Consider the following 14,723-nt stretch of genomic DNA (forward strand, 5'->3'; position numbering starts at 1 on the left):
GCGCTCCCCGCGCTCCCAGGACCCCCGCCCTGCTCCGCCGATCTGGCGGGCTGGGAACGCCCCCCAGTCCCCGCGCTCCCGGGACCCCCCTGCGCCCCCCGACCCCGCGGGCTGGGAACTCTCTCCCCAGTCCCCGCGCTCCCAGGACCCCCCTGCGCCCACCGACCCCGCGCTCTGGGGACCGCCTGTCCGCCCGACCCCGCCGGTTGGGAACTCCCTCCCCAGTCCCCGCATTGCCGGGACTCCCTGCCCTCTCCCACCTCGCGGGCTGGGGATCCCCCCCCGCCCCCCCCCCCCCGGGCCCCCCCCCCCCCCCCCGCACCCTCCTGCCCCGCCTCTGACCGTCTTTTGCCCGCAGCTTGGCCGCTACTCCGCCCTGTTCCTCGGCGTGGCCTATGGAGCCAAGCGCTACAGTGAGTGACCGCGCCGCTGTCTTGGCCCAAGGCAGGGTAGCACTGGGTCTTCTCAGAGCCAGGGGGGCTCCCCAGAGCCATCTACTAAGCCCCGGCGAAGGGCAAGAAAGGGGGCAGGGTTGGGAGGCCCCAGCCCCAGAAACCCGAGTGAGTTTGACCCCTGAGCGGCGCGGCAGGTGTGTAGGTTGCTTTGGGATTGGCGCAGATGGTCAGGAGCCAAAGCGCATTCTGATGCTGGGCACCCCCCGGGAGCTGGAGAACGGCTAGTTCTTGTTGAAAATCGGGGTGCCAAGTGGGTGTTGGAGGAGTGCTGCGGTCAGACGCGAGCAGCCTCTGGTGGCCTCGATTGCCGGGCAGAGAAGGGCGGTGAGGTGGAGGGGCATCTGGCAGGCGGGGCCCCTGCAGCTGCCCTCTGGGTTGGGCTCTTTGCTGAGCAGGGAAAGTCAGGCCTTAATCCACGTGGAAGGAAAAGAATGGAGAGCACATGCATCAGGCATTCACGTGCACTAAACTCCTTTTAGGCAGCGTTTTGGTGAAGAAGCTGAAAGTACCTTCCCATCTTCATGCTTTCCTTACACAGGTTACCTGAAACCTCGGGCGGAAGAGGAGAGGAGGATAGCCGCTGAGGAGAAAAAGAAGCAGGATGAACGGAAACGGATTGAGAGAGAACTGGCAGAAGGTACTGGAGTTACTGCATCTTACGGCCTTGTCCTCTGCCCAGACTTGAGAAACATACAGGTGCTGCTTCAGGTGAACCCCACAGTGGGGGTTAGGAGCTGCCTCCTTTCTTCCAGCACTGGCCAGTGGGTCCTCTGCGGGAGGGAGAGATGTAGCAGGGCCGTGGATGTTGGGGGACACGGTGACACCTTGCCTTGGGCAAGGCCCACCAGGTCCCTAGGCCTCGGAGGTTAGTTGTCTGGGAATGTGCCACCCTCAGAGGGGCCCACAGGACTGGAACCAGGTACGCATCCCCCACTGAGTGCTGTGGCAGGCTGCAGTCAGTGTGCAGGGACAAGAGTTGAGGCAGAGCATGGTCGGGCTCTCCACTGTAGCTAGATCCTGGGTTGTTGAGCACTGAACATGTGAAGTAGTCCTTTTGGGTTGCCTGAGCGTGTAATAACACGAGTGTTTTCCTTTGAACCTTTCAGCCCAAGACGACAGCATACTAAAGTGAGCCTGCCTTTCTCTGGAGTGGTGTGGATGAATAAAGCTTTCTGTGTTTGATGCTCTCCTTTTTCGTCGCCAGTTGTCTGATTTCCGGACTCCAGCTCAGCAGTTGTGCTCTGTCCTCCATTTCTGTGGGGTGGGGATGGGGAGTGGGTTTCAGAAGAACTGGGCACCTATCACAGACCCAGAGGGCAGTGCACAGACGGGCCGGGAACACAGAAATTCTGTCACCTGTTCTCTGGGGTGTCTGAATGGGGATGCCCAGAGGGAGCAGTTTATACCCCACACAGCCAGCTTGGGTATTGCGGCTGCTGCTTGGTCTTCAATGAGCCCAGACCCTTGATGGGCCGTGCAAATGCCGGGGACCTGGATCTTCATCCCCCTGTCAGGAGCCCTCCCCTCGACTCTAAGGAAGGCCCGTGGGCTTTTGGGCATCAGGCTGGGGTGCTGCATAAAGCTCTGTAGTGGGCTTGGGCTCTTGCTGAGCTGACAGCCAGGTTCTGCCCCTCCTTGCTGTGCTCTTCCAGCCTCTGAGGCCTGGTGTTGGCATGTGCTCTTTCCCAGCCCCAGGCCTTGAGCAAATTTCCCTGAGCCCAAGTTTTGTTGATAAAGTGAATTCATTTGCAAATGTGAGGGGGAAGATGAGAAGCAGTGGATAAGCACTTTAAACCCTTGGTTTTAGTTCTGGTGAAGGTTGAGTGAGCCCAGCTCAGTTCCTTCGGTTGGCTGGTGCGGAGTCCCTTGGGAGGATGGCCTGGCCCTAATCATGGACTGTTACCAGGTGTCCCCGCTGAGATGCGAACTGCCTCTTTCCTGTGACTGGACGGCTGTGGGGGGTGGCTCCCCCCTTCCCATTCTCCCCTCACCACCTGCCCAGGAGCTCAGGAGCTCTGGAGGCGGGCTTGAGTGGCATCTGAGCTGGCCTTTCCGCAACCAGTCTAATGAGGCAGCTGAGGAGTTTGCTGTGGGGTTAAGTGTGCAGTGTTGGGAACAAACGATGTGGAGCTCACGTTATCAGGACTTTAAAAGTCCTTAACCTCCACCAGATACTTAGCACCCATTTCACGCGTGAGTCGTGCGTTTGGGTCTCACTGTGCTGGTGCAAACACAAAGGCACCCTCACTTGTACGGGACGTGGGCAGACCCCAGCCACGGCAGTGTGCTCCCCCAACCTCCATGCAGAGGGCTGTTACACGTGTTTTTGCGCAGGTCACTCCTGGCCTTGACCTTTTGGCAGAATTTTCGGATGGGTCCTCCATGATGTGCCCTCCACCATAATTTCTGCTGTATTAAAGAAAAGGGCAACTTGTTTTCTTTTTATTTTATTCTGAATTTCTGGTCATATTTCCTCCCAACCAGACAGCCAACAGCATCTTTGTATCTCATCGACCCGTAGACACATAAATACATGTGCAGTTGTGGATCCCACCCAGAGCTTTCCGACTCGCAGTTCGCAGACCCTTTCCAAACATCTCTGTGGTATTGCTGTGCACCCAAAAGATGGATGAGTGAAGTACGGTAAACTGTTTATTCATAGGTGATTTAGTTTATAAAAACATAAGTCTTAAAAAAATGTCAAAATACCCAAAATTGTCTTCAGTCATTTTCTTGGGCTTCTTAACCTCCTGTAGCAAGCAGAGGTGGAGTCCCAGCGGGTGAATGGACTGGGGCGCCATCAGAACACACGGAGCGGCTCACAGGATGCAGCAGGTCGAAGACTTGGGTGCGGGGCCGCCGTTGCAAATCTCTGTGCCCGCTGCAAGAGAAACAAGATGGTGAGAGGACTGTGCACTGGCCTCGCCCCTTCCGCCCGGTGTCCTCAGCCAGCCCCGTGGGAGGAAGGGCAGAGTGTGGGACCTGTGGTCAGCCTAAGCCGATTAGCCTAGCCAGGGCTCAGCCTTTCTTATCTTGTTCTTGTGACACTTTCAGTTCTGGCCCCCGCAAGCCCAAAACCGTCCGGACATCGGTTTCCTCCCCACAGCAGGAAATAGCAACAAAAGTCCCAGGGCTGAAGTGGCCATGCACAGGCAAATACCATGGCAACAACATCAGGGATTCCATCTGGGGGGTGTGCCGGCCCCTCACGATGAGGCCACGTGAGCCACATTCCCACAAGGGGACGCAGTGGTGGGGGGTGAGCAGGTAAACAAAGGCTCTGACACAGTAGAGGGAAAGAGGTCAGCTCACTTAATTTCTTTTTTTGGGTCTTCTGTTTTTGTTTTGTTTTTGTTAAGATTTTATTCATTTATTTGAGAGAGCGTGCGCGTGTGCACGAGAAGGGGGAGGGCCCGAGGGAGAAGCAGGCTCCCTGCTGAGCGCAGAGCCCACCGTGGGGCTCGACCCAGGACCCCGAGATCATGACCTGAACCGGAGTCAGATGGGTGCCCTTAGGTCTTCTGTTTGGTTTCTGAGGGTAGATGGAAGTGGAGATTTTCCTAAGTTATTTAGGAGAAAACTGCTGCTTGGTGGTGGAAGAAAGAGCTGCTGAGAGTTCCCGATGTTTCCTCCCTTTATCAAGGAAGTAACATTCAAATAGCTACTTGGTTAGGGAAAATGAGAGTCTCTGGCGAGGATCAAGGAGATGCCGCAGTCCGGGTTGTTGACTGCACTGGGCCCACAGGCCCGATGCCTCTGCAGGGAGGAACCCAGCTCACCAGCCCCAGCACCTCGGCCACCGGCCTGTCCGCCAGAGTCAGCTCTTGCTTAACCTCCGTCCCTTCGCACACGTCCATGTGGGGACTAACCACGTGCCCGCCCCGCTGCCCACACCTTTCTTGGCTGTTGTCTTGTCCTGTTGCTGCTTCTGCTCCTCCAGGGCCTTGACTTTGGCCTCATACTCGTCAGCCAGGGCCTTCCACTCCTTTCTGTTGTTCTGCAGTCGGTCGAACATGGGCAGGATCTCTTCATGGAAACGGGAAAACTCCTGGACCGGGAAGACAGGGAATCAAGAAGTCGGGCCCCACTCCTGACTGTTCCTAGGCAGCTGGGGCAGGTGGCCTCCCCACATCTTGGCCCTTGCCGGCACCAGCCTGTCCCCCCACACCCTGCCCCGCTCACCCAAGAGGAGAACCTGGGAGGGGGCCTGTCTGAGGGAGAAGGGAAGGCCACTGAGATGTTACTTTCCCAGCAAAGCCCAGGAGACAGAGCAGAGAGGATGGGGAGGGCACAGACGGTCTTAGTGGGGTAAGGACCCCAAGAATGGAGTAGAAAATATCAATGGCAGAAGGGGAGTCCCTCGGCAGAAGGGGTGGGAAGTCTCGGGCAGACATGCCGGTCTTGCAGCCCCTTCTCTGGTCTCTTCTACGTACATCACACATACATGCACACGCAAACACACACATGAGCCATGGAGTGTGTGGGTGGACTTGGGGAAGGCAGTGAGAGGGGAGCGATGTGGTGGGGCTGTGACCTGTGAGCTTCAGGACTGGGATGTCCATCCTGGTCCCGCCTTCCTTCTCAGCATTTACAGCCCCACTGAGGGGGCAGCAAAGGGAGCTGGGATTTCAGTAAGGGGAAGCCCAGGTGCTGTGGTGGTCAAGGTGGGGAGTGGGCCTGGTCCAGTCAGGGGTAACTTTACTCAGAAGCAGACAACCTCCTCATCACAGCCCCCAGGACCAGATGGAGTGGAGCCCATGGGCATGTTGGGCATCACTTGGGAGGGGCTCTGCAGTCAGACCCCCCGACACACTCCCTGAACAGTCCTCTGGGCTGTGAAGTCACAGTGCGTGTGTCCTCGGCACAATGTTCCCTGGTCACTCATGTGCAACATGTGTTTGCTGGGTGAGGCATTCCCAGCTGTGACAGGTGGACCCATCCCTGTCCTCCTGGGTTCACAGGCACTGAACAAAAGCACCTGCAGATAAGCTGCAGGCCATGAGTGGGGGTGCCCTAGATGGGGTTTGGGGAAGGGACATGTGAGGTGAGACCTCATGGTGAGTGGGAGGACCTCCCAGAGGGTGGAGACCTGTGGGAAAGCATGAAGAGCTTCTGAGGAACTGGTTAGGGGAAAGTGGGAAGGGACTCCTTGGGGTGACACTGAGGATTTCAGATTTTAAGTGCAAGGATGAGGAGATGGGGGCTGTGGCAGGCCAGGCCATTGGGTGAACCCACACCAGCAACCCCCTTCCTCCTGCGAGCCTAGCCAGGCCCCGCACCACCCTGCTCACCTTGTACACGAATGTGCACACGAAGTCGATGAAGCCAACCTGTAGTTTGGGGAGCTCAGCTGCCTTGTTCCGGTCCATCATTGGCTTGTGGGGGGAGCAGAGATACCTCCTCTGAGCCCGCAGGATTCACTCAGCCCCACCCAGCTCAGATGAACTTGTCCACAGAGACACAGATGAAGCAGTGTCCATGGGATGAAGGTGGAGCCTCTGGTCTTGGGGCTTAGCCTGCCTTGATAGATGCTGGCCCTTGAAAGGGGACAGCCAGGATGCCCCTCCCCGCTCTGAGCCATCTGGTAGTTCCAGGGCTGAGTCCACCATGATGCTCCCCAGTTGCAGGTCCCCTGAGCGCCTTCCTCCCGCTTCCTTGGGAACTATCCATGGTGCTAACTCAAGACCTGGCTTGAGAGCCCTGTGGGGGCAAACTCCAGATGCCCTTGGAGGGACTATCCTTGGTGTCCACATACTCCAGACCCCCTGAGCTGTTCCTTGCAGGTTTATCCTTCATAGCTACCCACTGTCCGGAGCTCCATGTAGCAACGGTGAGCCATGCAGGAACTAGAGGCCTGCCCTGTCCCCAAGGGACTTGGCTGGTTGGTCAGGACACCCTTTCCTGCAGGCTGTCCCTGGCCCCAAAGCCTTCTCCACCCTGTGATCAGGCAGCTATCCACTGACTGGAGTTGACTTGTAAAACAAGCCCTCTTTCCATCTCTTCCACCTGCTGATGGACAATGCTATGCTGTCCTCGTCCCCTTGGATCCTATGCAAGTGCCATTGTGGTCTAGCAGCATGTTCCTGGCCCCACATTGCTGGCCTGAAGATCTCAGCATCTTCCATCTATCACGGTGTGGGCCCTGGACTCCAGCAGCTGGCCTTCTCTGGCACCGTACTCTCCCCACTTGAGGGCCTTCCTGGAGCAGCTTGCAGCCTGGCTGAGGTTCACTGTGGAGCTGCCTGGGCCATGGAGGCCCCAGATGATGGGCCCCAGCCTGCCTCGGCCACTTTTGACAATGACTTTCCATTTCTGTATGAGCCTCACAGCTTTATCCAAACCCTGTTTTTTTCTACAACTTTACCCAGATCCCAAGCTACCTAAATTTACGCTCAGCTCATGTCACATGACCGATCCCACAAAGTGAGACTGAGGTCCTGGGACCCCCAAATCCCCAGGGGTCCTCTGTTTGTACCAAGCGAAGCCCGAGGTTCCCAAGGACCACAGTAGGGGTAGAAGATTCTGGAAGTAACACTCACAATGGGCTGCTGATCCAGAACTGTCCTTTCCAAGTCACCTTGTTCCCAGAACTCAGCTGCCACCAGCAAAGCAACCTGGGTGGGGGGTGGACATAAAAGGCAGTCATCCTGTGGAGTTCAGCACTTGGTCAGAAGTTGACAAAGGAGGCTCCTGCCAGGAGCCTCTGTGGCCTCAGTCTCTGCCCCAGACCCTCTGGGACCCCTACTCCTCAGGCTGGGCCTGATGCACAGTGAGCACATTGGCGCTTTCCAATGTGGCGGCCGCGAGCCCAGCCCCGGAGCAGGGGGGCAGCTCTCAGTACTACTTGCAAATGAAGGCTCTGTCCCCCCTTCTCAGGCTTCCCCTAGATGCAATCTCAAGAGGCAATGACAAGAGGTGGGGGCTCTGCATGACTTCTGACCTTGCTCTGGACTTCCCAGGGCTTGGTGATGGCGGACAGGTCACACGCAGTCATCATCATGGCCCTGCAGGCAGACGGAGCTCCAGGTGTGCCCAGGCTGGCCTCCCTCCCTCCCCGCCACCTCCACCTCTGGGCACCTCTTCCAGTAGTAGACCTCTCACTTTACACACCCGCTCCACCCCAGCCCTCATGCGTGACCTCCCTCTCCCCCTTGCCGCCACAAACTAAAACCAGGTCTTCACTGGGCAGCTCCCAGTGCCCGTGATTTACACATTTTTCCTTGTCGGACCTCTGGGACAGGCCTGGAGGAGGACCGTCGTTCTGAATCTCCATTTTGGAGATGTATCAGTGAAGGTTCACGAATAAGTAAATTATTGCCAAATCCACAAACTAAGGAAATGGACTCTGACCCCAAATCCTGTACTGCCTCCCCTGAAAATGAGGAGCAAGTAAGATGGAGCATTTATTTTGACGATTTATCAAAGCCGTTTAGAGATGAGCTGCTCTTGTTGTGGCTCATTCGGGGGCCTGGGGTCTCCTCGTTTGGTGGTGGTGGGGGGTTTGAGGATTAACCAGCACGGAGATGGTTCCTGCCGCCCCCACCCCCATCATAGCTCACATGACTATCTCCTTCCGCGTTGTCTCCAGGGACAGGTACTCCACCCAGCTCTTCTTGTCCTCATAGTTCTTAGACTCATCCACAATCTTCTGGAACATTGTCCTCTTCCTGAACCCCAAGAACAAAGAGAGAGAGTCGACCCCCACCCTCTAACCCCATGCAGGACACCCCCTCCTCCTTGATCCTAACCCCACCCACCCTTCTAGGAAGAAACCGAGGCAAAGAGCTCAGGCCCTGTGGGGCCGCTGGGCTGGCAAGGGTCTTCTAGGAGCCCCAGGTCCCTACCCCACCCCCCCAGCCAGGCTCCCGTCCTGCCTCCCCCCGGGCGGCCACCCACTTGAAGTAGAGCGCCAGGTCCGTGGCAATGATGGCTATGTCCATGAGATGGATCACATGCTCGTGCTGTCGCCGGTTCAGGTTCTGGTAGATGTTCAGGGACTGGGGGAAGGGTTAGGTTCCCAGTCTGTCCCTGCCCCCTCCCAGGATCTGTCTGTCTGACCCGGCATGTCGCTGGCCTGCTCCTACCGGCAGGTGACAGGTCGTGGGTACCGGACCCAGCTGGCCTTGCACGCCCTCCCCACCACTGCCTGACCCCTGAGCCCACCCCACCCCGCGGTGGGTGCATTTCCAAGTTCAAATCCAACCCATCGCCGCTGACCCTCCTCCAGCCCCCGCGGGGCCTGGCTCGCGGGTCACCACGCCCTGTGGCGTCCTCGGCGCCTGGCCGGGGGAGGGCCAGTGGTGCAGGCGATGGTCAGTCAGAAATACGGAGAAATACCCGGAGTGAGGAGTGGGACACAAACCTCCTCGGAGAGCAGGAACTTCCCGAACTCCAGGTGGTGCCGTTCCAAAATCGAGGAACCATGGAGCTTGGCTAAGGGATTCTGAGATCTGTTACGGGGGTTTTATTAAAATCACAGTTTGGCCAGAAGCCCCCAGAGAGGCTGGCTGTGGCTTCGGGGCCCCCGAACTTCCCCCTCGCCAGCTAAGGGGCCCCCCCCCCCAGGGAGCTCTACGCAGGCCCCTCCCTGGGCTCTGTCACAAAGGCTCCCTCAGAGCGACCCGGGCACCCAGCTTGCTGCCTACTTCATCTGGTACAGATTGTTGGTGCCACGGTGGTCGATGTCGTGGCACAGGCCGGCGGTCACCATGGCGAAGGCCTCCAGGTCCGTGTAATAGCTCTTCAGCTTGCCCGTCTGAGGACATGGGCACCCACAGCTGTGCGGTGCTGCCAACACCCTCCTCCTCCCTCCCTTCCCTGCTCCACGGGGTGCGGGCAAGCAGGTGGGGGAGGGATCCGGGCCTCGCCCAGGGCCCTCCGTTACTCCCGGGGCTGGGGGTGTGCCGGTCCCGGGGGAGGCACCTCCTCTACTCCTCTGCCCTTGAAGGCCCCCACCCCCACACAGAGGCCCCCCCCCCCAAGGGCCAGGAGGGTCTTCACAAGCCTGACCAGGTGGCGGGTGGGGGGCTGGTTAGGGCAGCATCTGCCACGCCCCTGCTGGGGCACGCACCATGAGTAGCGTGAACATGGTCTGGGCCACATTGAAGCCATGACGCCAGTTGTGGTAGGTGATTCTCCGGTACCCTTTGCTCACGGAAAACAGAAACCGCACCAGGACCTGAGGGGAGTCAGGAGAAACACGGGCTCTGAGCGCCAAACATGCTAATAGCTTGGTGTGAAGGCCTGCTCGCTCCCGAACGCGAGGCCCCCGTGACCCTTCCTGTCCCGGCGAGTCACTGCTGGCCCCTGACCACCCTCCTGGGTGGGAGGTACCTTGCTTGACACCTGCGGGGTGGACGAGGGGCGGCCTGAGGGGGCCAGGGTCAAAGCTAAGAACAACTCCAGCATTCATGGGGCCTCCAACCTATTGCCCAGCCCAGAATTGGGAGGACCCCAGGCAAGGGGTATGGGATGTTTTAGAAGAAAAGGTCTGTTTTAGGCAAGGGTGTTTGAATGGGGCACAATGTGTGGGCACTTGGCATGGACGATGGAGAAATAAAATGTTGGCTAAGGGTCCAGAGATCAAGGGGCAGGCCCAGGGATGTGAGCCTTTTCCAGCAGGGCAGTCTCTCTGGACAACAGGATGTGGGCCAAAGGAGTGTCTTACTGCTTCCACTGTGATTTTTAGTGTCAGAAAATGATTCTGAAATTTTAAAAAATGCTATTAATCATTCGTCTACTTTTTTCTTTTGTGTTTTCCTTTAGTGTTTAGTAAAATTTCTTTTGAAAATGCCAGCGTGCTGCGCCTGTTCTCAGGGGGGCATGAGGAAGCATGGTTTCCTCCTTGCATGGTGGGGAAGCAGACGCTCCCTGAGGGGTGAGGGTGAAGACCGCACAACAGCCAGGGAACTATGGGAAAGCAGCAGGGCTCAGGGCAGCGCTGGAAGGACCACCCTCCTCCCTGGGACGACCTCTGCGGGGCTCTCTGCATTCAAACCAAGAGGATGCCCTTTGCTTTCTGCACAGCTTATGGGCTCCTATATCCTCTCCACCCCACGCCAAAACCCCACTAGGGCCCAATGATGCACTTGATCAACTTGTCTGGAGCAACCATTTACCAAACGTTCTATCCATCATTCTACCCATCGATACATTCATTTAGTCATTTATTCTAAGCACAGTTGCTGTGTGTATTCTGTAATGAACATGGCTGTCCCCAAACTTTCTGTAGGACCTAGGACCTCGGACCACATCTCTCCCACCTCTTGGGGGATTTGGGATCCCCCCAACCATGTCCGAATTCTACCTCCCAGTGGATCTGGGATCCTTCACCATGGTTCCTCCCCCGCTGGTGGATCTGGGACCCTTCACCACAGCCCCCCCCCCCCCCGTGGATCTGGGACCCTTCACCACAGCCCCCCCCCCCCTAGTGGATCTGGGACCCTTCACCACAGCCCCCCACCCCCACCTCCTGAGGGATCTGGAACTTTCGGACCACGCCCAGCTCGTAGTACATCTGGATGCCGCATTTGACCAGCTCCAGCTCTGTGCACTCCAGATCGGAGAAGTGGAACTCATAAATGTCGAACTTGTTGGGCCCCGGCAACACTTCCTTCTGTGGGAGGGATTGTGAGGCTGAGGGAGGCAGGCTTTTCTCTTCCCTTCCCAGGATCCTTTGTCCAGCCTCAGATGTCCCAGGAGTGTGTTGACATCAGCCCTTCCAGTGGCTCTGGACTGCGGCTGGCCACTCACATGCCCTGCGGCTCAGCCCCCACCCATGGCCCCACCTCGAGAACAGAGGTATTATCAGGGAGACAGGTGCAAAGACATGCACATAAAGAGATCACACACACACACACACACACACGGACCCAGGCATAGGGATACGCAGACAGCAGCAAACATCAGGGGATGACATGCTCAGGTCTCCTAGGAATGAGGAAGTCTCCCCCGACCCTCAGGCCCCTCCAGTCTCCACCTGAGGGGTGGGAGTCAGATTCTGACCAAGATTGTCCTCAGCTCATCCTCCTCACAGTCAGCAGGCTCCTTCCCCAGGCGTTCCCTTGTCGGCTACGAGAGAAAACAGATGTGTTGAGACAGAGTGAATGTTAGCTACAGCCCTCGTGAGTGCAGGACAGGGTGATGGCGTTACCCACAGCCCTCGTGAGTGCGGGACAGGGTGACATCTAGCACAAGACGGCAGTTGCCTCTGGAAGCCCCAGCTGGAACTTCTTGCTTCAGAGAGAAGTGATAGTGGCTACCATTTCCTGTGTGTCCCTTCCTGCCTCTCTGACACTGTTCTAAGCTGTCCACAGGGACAACTGGTGGCGTCCCCGCAGGGCCTGACCCGGAGGGCTCTGATCACTCCCTGCTCACAGCTGACCCTGCTTGAGGCTAAGGACACAGGGGAGGGACTGCCCCTGGCCGTGCAGAGCATGTGGAACTCCAGGATTGGCTCGGCTCTCCGACCACAGGATATGCCCTGACTGCGGGGTCACCCTGCCTCCCCACTGGGCAGGAAGGGGACCAGGGCATGACAGGAGTGGTACCAGGATCTGCTGGATTTCGTCCTTGTCACATCTCACGTGGTACAGAACCATGTCCTGGGCGATGTCCTTGCGGTTCTCCAGCTTGTTCATCTTGTCGTAGGTGTCCGTGTTCAGCACCGACCAGCCCAGGAACTGAGTGAGGGACTGCAGACAGACCAGTAGCGTCACCATCCCGACAGGACCTGCCGCGCACCAGGCCCTGTGTCCTGGCACGTGGAGGGCCGCTCCAGGGCACTGAGTGCTTTTAAGGGGTCTCCAGGACTGGCCCCTCACAGCTCCCCCTTGCCCCTATGCTGGGTCGAGTGCTAAAGCAGATGGTAGGAAGAGACTCCACATAGCTGTGTCCCATGCCATCACACAGGTGTCTCCTCTAAGGGCCGCACCTACGGCAGGTGTTTACCTCCATGAGGACTTCATCCTGCTCATCAAAAGGCTTCCCGTCTTTCCTGTTGTAGAATGTTGCAACCCCCACAATCTCTTCCTTTTTGTTGACAATGGGCATGGAGAGGACATTCTTGATGATCCACCCCGAGTCGTCCAGAGGCCCTTCCTGCAGGGAGAGGCGTCCAGAGATGCCCACTACTCTGGGTCTGGCCCTGGCCCAGGCTTGTCACCCAGCAAGCACCAATCTCATTTCTCCCGCCCTCCAACTGTGGTGACTGGGTCACTCTTCCTGTCTGCTCACTCCCCGCATGCGTGGGAGCTCTCTGTCCATGGGTTTGTGTTGTGACTTCTCCCGCTAGCCGAAGCTGAGCCTATATGCCCACCAGGGTGGCTTTATGGTGTGAGTTCTGCAGTCACACAGGATTCCTGTCTTAGAAGGCTCCCACACTCGATTGAATCTTTGCCTCCATGCTCTTAATGTTCTTAATAATTGTTGAATTATTGTATTCCATTCTGCTGGGCCCCACAGATTATGCAGCTGTTCCCGTTTCACATTCCACTGACACCTGGCCAGTAAAATGTGGACAGTGGCCAGTTCCTGGAAGAGCTGTAGAGACCGGGGCAGTTCCATTGGCCCACTGGACTCTCAGCCTCCTCCAGAAAAGAGCCTGCTTTGGTCACACGTCCCCAGAGGAGGAGCAAGGAGCAGACCTGAAAGCTCATTGTGGCCTGGCCCCGCCCCACCAGCCACAGACCTGTGCCCGGGAAGTGCGTGTTTGCTGCTGTTAGCCCCTGAGATTTTGAGGTTGTTTCTCAAGGAGCGAAAACGAATTCAGTCCATCATTTCTGAACCAGAACATCTTCTTCCCTAAGTACAACACACTTTCTGTTAATGAATGGATAGATACCTGAAATTTGAACATTTCGTCGGCGGGGGCATTCATAATGTTACAGATCTGAAAGAGGATCAGGAAAAATTCACCTGAAGCAGCCCAATGTACGATATGGTTCTAAAAAAGACCACCCAGCCCGACGAGCTCTAAGTAGGTGAAGCAGGGCAGCGGGGAGCTGGCAGAGGTGCACAGACCGGCAGGAAGGGCCGGGGCGCCAGGCGAGGGCAGGGCCTCAGCAGACTCACAAAGCCACTTTCTGCCACGTAGGTTGGAAGGCCACTGGCCAGGGCCCAGTGATCCGCTGGGGGTGTGCTGGGGGAAGGAACACAGAGTCAGATGGTGGATGGGTTATTCGATGTACGTGTGTAGATTTTGGCTCAGTGTGTGTGTTAATGTTTATTCCCTTTTCTGAGCTCTGGGTGGGGCGGGAAAGCTAGCAGGTAGTGGACTCAGGGAGAGTAGGAGGAGGCCAGGGGTGAGGTTTGGGTGTGTCTGATCCGGAAAGCTAGCAGGTAGTGGACTCAGGGAGAGTAGGAGGAGGCCAGGGGTGAGGTTTGGGTGTGTCTGATCCTTCCTCTGCCAATGCTGAGGAGGTCCCTCACCCTGTAGGAGCCCCCACTCTTCAATCCAGCCCCTGGAGCTCAGTGTCAGTCACCTGTCCTGCAGGCCTAGCACCTGGATCCTAGTCCTTGGTGGAACCTGCAGGGTGGGGTCCTGACAGGCTTATAGGGTCTGGGGACACATGGCCATTCAGCTATAGGGTGAGGAATGGCCAACACCTGTCCCCAGTTTCTCTAGTTGGGAGCCCTGCCCTTCCCTTAGCCCAGCTGTGCTTCCACTGGGGAGGACATCCCCTCCTACCTGCCCTATGGGGTGTGCCTTCTGGGAGCTCCACCTGCCTGGGTGGCTGGGTGAGCTAAGATGAGACCCTGAGGGACTCAAAGGTCAGTTACTGTTGACAGGGCTACCTGGATAGCTCACCTGGGCCTCTGGAAGTCCACTCTGGACATCCATGGTGCCTCCCTCCCCATCCCATTCTGCCTTGTCCTACAGCATAGGGAGCACCACCGTGTGAGGGGCCATGCCGGAGGCTGCTGATCCATTGTGATAAATCCCCAGTGCCAGCCCAGCATGGGTCCAAGGGCGCTCTGCCCTCAGGTGATGCTTGTCCTAAAACCCTGGCACTTACGGGATGACCTTGATGTCTTCCTTGCCATGGAGGATATAGTCGATGACTTTGTAGAAGACGATTTCCTGCGAAAAGGACCATAGCAGTCGTGAGGGGCTCCCTGGGCCAGCTCCCCAGTGGGAACCCCCCTGAGGGTGAGAGGAGTTCCCAGGTGTCCCACCCAGACATGCATGTGCACACAGAGCATACACCACACCCCCGTAGTCACACACAACCTCACATGCACACATGGACGTGCACACAGAGCATACAC

General features: G+C 57.5%; 2 protein-coding genes across 4 annotated transcripts in view; one reads left to right on the top strand and one right to left on the bottom strand.

Annotated features, from left to right (window-relative positions):
* Positions 1-1,644, top strand: part of ATP5ME (ATP synthase membrane subunit e) — a 2,029-nt gene extending 385 nt beyond the window's left edge. Inside the window, exons 2-4 of one of the 2 annotated variants that reach the window (XM_035005535.1) lie at positions 359-413; positions 994-1,092; positions 1,562-1,644. In XM_035005535.1, the coding sequence (XP_034861426.1) occupies positions 359-413; positions 994-1,092; positions 1,562-1,587 (180 nt within the window). In that variant the 3' untranslated portion in view covers positions 1,588-1,644. The remainder of the gene's footprint in view (positions 1-358; positions 414-993; positions 1,093-1,561) is intronic. The other variant, XM_035005534.1, reaches the window with a different exon arrangement.
* A 1,445-nt stretch (positions 1,645-3,089) lies between these two features.
* The window catches only part of PDE6B (phosphodiesterase 6B), a 34,011-nt gene continuing 22,377 nt past the window's right edge, over positions 3,090-14,723 (bottom strand). Inside the window, exons 6-22 of one of the 2 annotated variants that reach the window (XM_035005536.1) lie at positions 14,471-14,535; positions 13,527-13,593; positions 13,297-13,344; positions 12,405-12,554; positions 12,005-12,148; positions 11,460-11,525; positions 10,924-11,070; positions 9,526-9,633; positions 9,101-9,210; positions 8,818-8,905; positions 8,352-8,452; positions 8,015-8,122; positions 7,396-7,459; positions 6,995-7,069; positions 5,747-5,830; positions 4,350-4,503; positions 3,090-3,336 (exon numbers count right to left, since the gene is read on the bottom strand). In XM_035005536.1, the coding sequence (XP_034861427.1) occupies positions 3,275-3,336; positions 4,350-4,503; positions 5,747-5,830; positions 6,995-7,069; positions 7,396-7,459; positions 8,015-8,122; positions 8,352-8,452; positions 8,818-8,905; positions 9,101-9,210; positions 9,526-9,633; positions 10,924-11,070; positions 11,460-11,525; positions 12,005-12,148; positions 12,405-12,554; positions 13,297-13,344; positions 13,527-13,593; positions 14,471-14,535 (1,641 nt within the window). In that variant the 3' untranslated portion in view covers positions 3,090-3,274. Of the gene's footprint in view, positions 3,337-4,343; positions 4,504-5,746; positions 5,831-6,994; positions 7,070-7,395; positions 7,460-8,014; positions 8,123-8,351; positions 8,453-8,817; positions 8,906-9,100; positions 9,211-9,525; positions 9,634-10,923; positions 11,071-11,459; positions 11,526-12,004; positions 12,149-12,404; positions 12,555-13,296; positions 13,345-13,526; positions 13,594-14,470; positions 14,536-14,723 lie in introns of both variants that reach the window. The other variant, XM_035005537.1, reaches the window with a different exon arrangement.

Source organism: Mirounga leonina, unplaced genomic scaffold, assembly GCF_011800145.1.
Source record: "Mirounga leonina isolate KUSES-001 unplaced genomic scaffold, KU_Mleo_1.0 Mir_129, whole genome shotgun sequence".
Lineage (NCBI taxonomy): Eukaryota > Metazoa > Chordata > Mammalia > Carnivora > Phocidae > Mirounga > Mirounga leonina.